The 5,517-nt window shown below is 36.7% G+C and overlaps 1 protein-coding gene across 1 annotated transcript; it reads right to left on the bottom strand.

Moving 5' to 3' along the window:
* Positions 1-740: 740 nt before the first annotated feature.
* On the bottom strand, positions 741-4,634 carry LOC134846164 (uncharacterized). Its single transcript, XM_063863404.1, has 2 exons — positions 4,404-4,634; positions 741-3,524 (listed from the first exon to the last, which is right to left on the bottom strand). Exon 2 carries the CDS (start codon positions 3,502-3,504, stop codon positions 799-801), a length of 2,706 nt encoding a protein of 901 aa, XP_063719474.1. The 5' UTR covers positions 3,505-3,524; positions 4,404-4,634; the 3' UTR covers positions 741-798.
* Positions 4,635-5,517: the final 883 nt, after the last annotated feature.

Raw genomic sequence — 5,517 nt, 5'->3', positions numbered from 1 at the left:
AAAAATTTTTGATGCCAAAGTTGCTTTCATATAATCAAAACTGTCACTAAATTATTTTGTTTAAGTCTTAAACCAATTTTAAAATAATTTTCGAAAAAAAAAAATGTTTTTATCGAAAAATGTTATCATAGAACTTTCTCCTATGAAAATTGTATGACAAGCATCTCTGTTGCATATGTCAGTCCGGTTGTCGAGTGATAAAGTTATTTTTTCTCTTTTTGAATTTTTTAGAAATTTTTAATAAAAATCAGCAGAAATGTAAAAAAAAAATTGGAGCATCACATAAATTAAACTATAATTGTGATTAAACTGATTAGAATATTATTGAGTTTGGGATGGTGCCAGCATTCATAGTCTATTTTTTTTGGATGCCGAAAAAATATATATAAATGTACAGTTGTGCTACTAAAATTATAAAACTCAATCGCATGCAAATCCACTCGCAAATAGCAATTAGTTCGAACATGAAACTTATCGTTGGTTCATTTTTCTTAAATAAGTTGGGCAGAAAACGGTGGAAAGTTGGAAGGTTCTTCTAAAAACTTAGATGGCTTAGATAGGAAATATTATTTTATGAGGGGTGTTTTCTGTCCATTTGGATCGACTGATGGATACAAAAGTAGCTAAACATTCAGTGAAAAATCAACTCAGAAAGCTTGAATTTTGTAAGCTAGTGGAACCAGTTTAAAACAGTATTTATAACTAATTATATTCTTGCTAAAACTATCTCTATAAAGTATTACCAACTAAGCAATCATGATCCATAACTAACACTGACAGTTATTTGTAATGCTGAAACTACTTTATTTTATCTTGAAAATCTTTGGCATTGATTGGCGGCGCGTTGATTAGCATTTGATGTAGTTTCCGTTGACAAACCATGTTTGCGTCCCATTGATCGACTTCCACCTTCGAATTACAATCTATTGTTGTACTGCCCATCCAATATTCGAAGTCTGTTGTGTCGAGAATGGATTTATCCGCCAATTCCAAATGTTTTTTCACCAAGTCGCGTAGAGCATCGTTTTTGGTTGCGATGTTTTTGTGGCTCATAACCACTGTGTTCGTTAATTTACTTTGTTTGCACGCATCTCGAATAGATTTATATGAAGGACTTTTGTTATCTTCTTCAAGTTTTGAATTGTCACCAAAACAAAATATAATGGCGTTGATTTTGTAGCTCGAAAAAAAAATTTCACGTAGCACTCCCTTTTTACATAAATACAATGTTTTACCCTGGAAAATCTTAGAGTGAGGTCTCAGTCGAACAATATCTTTAAGACCGAGAGGTTTAATTCGAATGCGGTAGGGATCACTCACGGTGGCGCCCAATAGAAACGAAACGTATGCATCAATAGTAGCATCAACTTGTTTACAATCGCCTGCAAATATCAGAACACTTGAATTAAAATGAGTAATTGGAAAAGGCTGTAAGCCTCGTTGGAAACCTGAAGCTACATCCATAATGTTTTTGTTATTTTTATCTTGTTCTAATCCAAGATATAAACAGCAACCTTTAACGCTCCAATAATTTCGGAAAAAGCCGGAAAGATAGGTACCAAATTCGCTGCTTAAATGCACTTCCTTATTTATGAAATAATCGATGAGCTTCGCCGCTGCAGAAGGTTCTGAGACACTAAACTGTCTGAATCTATCTTCTGCTTTTGCTCTAACTGCTCCAGTTTTCACTTTAAATGGCTTGCACAAAATAGAGCCCAGTTTGTCGCATTTGACCACTATCTGTACTTCATAATTTTGGTCTTTTTTCAGGGGCTGCCTAAGGTGCGATGATATTTCGAAGTCGTTCTGAAAGCTGTCAGCGCTAGCCATATCCCATTGAGCAGCAGTTCCAGTTTGTGAAGAATCCTGTACTTCCTCTGAGCTTTCTTGCAACTTTGGTTGCCATTGGATTTCAAATCCGTTTACGTTTTCGTCTGACACTTTATCCCAAACAACTTTGACAGTATTTTCTGAGCCTAAGACTCTAAAAATTGGTAGTTTGGGAAGACTTTCGAGGGCCACTGACTTCCCAAACTCCCCTGTGAAATAAATTTGTCCTGGAGTTTTATTATTTTTCTTTTTTCTCGTCACACCAAACCCGAATCTGAAGTCTGTTTGGTGAAAGTCGATTTTGAGCTGGAAAATTGCGGAAATTGACTCTTGCAGCGACTGTAGATTCTCGTCTTTTTCAAACCAGTTCTCCTGCTCTTCGTCACTTTCGGTTTCACTCTCGCTTTTTTCAGGGTTTTCAACTGAAATAATTTTGAGTTTTGATTGCAAGGCATGATTTTTCTGCAACATTTCTTCACACGAAATGTCCAGCAAAAATCTGTTAAATGCATCGTTTCCATCGTCAGTCATGAGATTCACAAGTCCTTTTGACTCCATTATTTTGAAAATTTGCTCGAGAAATAGGTTTTCTTTTGTTTTAGTCGAAGTGAACTTTTCGGCTACATGACTTTGTTTCACCATTACACTCGTTGCTTTATCGATTTCGGCCATAAACTTTGCCCTGTCAGTTGTAGTTCCGCTCCTCAGTTTTGGTAAAACGTCGCGTAGTTTTGTCCTGAACTCCTCAAAATTCTTTTCATACTGATTTTTGAAGTTTTCACACTGCTTCTTGCATGCCAGTATTCGCTGGATGCATCCCAAGTTTTGAAGCTCCTCAAGTGATGACAAAGATTTTGAAGATTTTTCCAAAACACTCATTAGCCTCTGAAGCGTCTTGTCATCAAGAGAACGAACAATTCTATTTTCATCGGAGTTGATCATAGAAATGGGAAGAAGTTGAACTGTCAAAGTGTTATTGTAATGTTTTAGACTCCCCGGCAAAGTTCTGGATGCAGCTGCTACATCCTCAAAACTGGAAACAGGTACATCAACTACTCCGTCAACTTTGACCGTATACTCGTCAATTTGCTTCCCAGTTTCTTTTAGATAGTCTCCAAAAGCGCTTATCCTCCCGCCGATCATTTTTTTCCGTTCTTCCGAAATTTTGCCACTGATTTTATTAATCTCATCGACGTTTGAACATTTCATCCTGAAGGAAATATTCGCAGTTGCTCCCTCGTAAACTTCGCAAACAAAATGAGTGACATCTTGATTTTTCAAAACCAGATTTTGGTGAGGAGTTTTAATCATTTTTTCCATTGGAATGCTTCGAACTCTGTTCTTCTTGATGCATGTTACATCAATCCGAGCCTCTTTAGTCGTGTTTGTACCTGAATCCAGATAATTTGCGGAACCACTTAGCTTGACAAATCCCAAGGCAACATCTAAGGCTCCATCGGCGTCCATTTCACTGTTGTTGCGCAGCTCTTTTGAAGTGGTCGAAACGGTCATTTTAATGTCTTGGGCATCTGTGATCTTTTGCTGACGTTCAATGTCTTCCCAGTTCCAAAGACTCCAACTGCGGAAAAATTGGCCTCGACGGGCATCAAACAGAGTGCCCAATTCAATCTGCTCGCCCAGAGCATGTCTCGTGATTGGCAACTCATTTGACATTGTTCTGGCAAATAAGATTGCTGAAACAAAAAATGATTCAGCTACACAAAAATTCTTGAAATTAGTGGCAACAGTATGAAAATGAATTTTGAGAGTCTGGACATTAAATCGCGGCAATCTGCAAATTCTGTACTTGAATTCGGACAGTCTTGACACAAGTTGTGGACTTGTGTGTAATGCCTAATTTTCCTACTTGCTATTTGCCTAGTTCATGTGCGTTTTTGGAAGGTAAATAATACATAATCAGTAATTTTTAACTTCAAAACTTTATTTGGCGCGCGATTCAAAAACCATGACCTGACTGCGAAATTTCATTAGCGCCATCCATCTCGCGCGAGCGCATTTGTTCGAGACATAAGTTGCAGACCTCAGCCCGGGTACTACTCAAAACCAGAGGCAGAAATTTTTTTGCTGCGCTAATCATATGGATAAATTCTTTCCTTCATTTTTTATATTTTATATCGCTGAAAACGAGTTATTTGTCGGATTTTTTTGTCAGTTTTATTTATCTTTTGTTCGCGCAGGTTAATTTTTTTTGAGGGCACACCTCGTTTTGAAGTTTTTTGGACAGTCGCGTACAACTTTTTAATGGTCGCGAAGGTTGCAGACATGTCTCTTTCGGTCTGCAAAGTTTAAAAAATCTAAATTGCCGTCGCAGCTGTCAAAAAGATTATTCCCAGTTTTGGTTTGAAATTCTGGAAACGCCGAATCTCGATAGAACCTAGTTTTCTCTGCACATAAAATCGCACTTCGGCTCGCCATTAAGATAATACAGAAAGGTGTCTCATATAAGTTTCATAGTGTATGGTAGTGTAACCTACAAAGCGTTTGTTATCCAAGTAAGGGTGGGTATACAAGACCTCCAAGTCAGATAGAAATGTGTCTACAGGTGTACTTACTATTTGTTTTGACAATCCTTTTTTCTGTCGAACAAGTAAAAGCACGTGAAAAGTGTTTTACAGCACGTTTAATATTTTGAACAATTTTTGAAAAAAGTTATAATAAGATTCGTTTTATAAAAAGCACGTTTTCTATCAGTTAATTGGAGTATTCGCAAGAAAGACTACGGGACCTACTGTAAAACATTCAGATTTTCATTATTGGTGGACTTTTTTAAAAAACCATCAGGAATTAAAACCAGTTGAAACAAGCTCAAAAATAATTGTTGATTTTCATTTTGCATTGGGTTTTCTTATTCAATTCGTCAAACACGCAAATGTAAGCTTGCGATTTAAAAACTGTTCTCTTATGTACTGAAGGCTTACTTGTTTTGGTTACTTTCACCAAGCACAAGAGCTTTGGTTATTTTAACCATGCAGGCCAAGCATTGTAACCACGCAGACCAAGAGTTATTGTACATGCTCGGTTGAGCTCATGCTGCGTTGTGTCTACGAATTAAGAAAATATTTGCCAGGTACTTTTTGAAAAAAAAACGGTTTTTACACAGCACGTTTAAATTTTCACATGCTCGAGGTTTTATAAATGAATGATTTTCTACAAGCAAGAATGCATAGCTCTCTTTAAAATATATACCTTTTCAATGGTGTGAGTTAGGACCGATGTGGTTAACTCATAGAGTAATTTCGGATAGGGTACACCGTCTGCTCGTCACGCTATCTTATTTTCGGCCGGATAGATTCGTGCAACTTCTTAGTCTAATACCGATCCTAATCTTACTCTTATACTATCTAGTCTCAGGTTGTTTAACTAGTCTCTGCTAGGCTCAATAGATCTAGGGTATACTGGTTTATTGCGGCTGCTGAAGTTCTCTTGGAGAGGCAACTAATTTCTAAGTTAATTTCAAATCTCTCTGGTGCTGAAATTACAAGTAATATCAGCACTTACAAATAAGTGGGTTGTTAGTTAGATGGATCATGATTGGTTAATATTAAATACTTTACAGTGGTAAAATATCTAATTTATCCAATCATAAAATATAGTTTAGATCAGGTTCCACCCATCCGGGTTTTACAGTTTTTTAGAATTATCTTTCTGCAATTCAAAGGATGGATG

This window comes from Symsagittifera roscoffensis, chromosome 5, assembly GCF_963678635.1.
Source record: "Symsagittifera roscoffensis chromosome 5, txSymRosc1.1, whole genome shotgun sequence".
Classification (NCBI taxonomy): Eukaryota; Metazoa; Xenacoelomorpha; order Acoela; family Convolutidae; genus Symsagittifera; species Symsagittifera roscoffensis.
The sequence above is the reverse complement of the archived record's forward strand: the minus strand, read 5'-3'. Positions and strand labels throughout refer to the sequence as shown.

Excerpts from the sequence above, each read along its gene's own strand:
- LOC134846164 (XM_063863404.1), bottom strand. The coding sequence starts at position 3,504 with ATGTCAAATGAGTTGCCAATCACGAGACATGCTCTGGGCGAGCAGATT.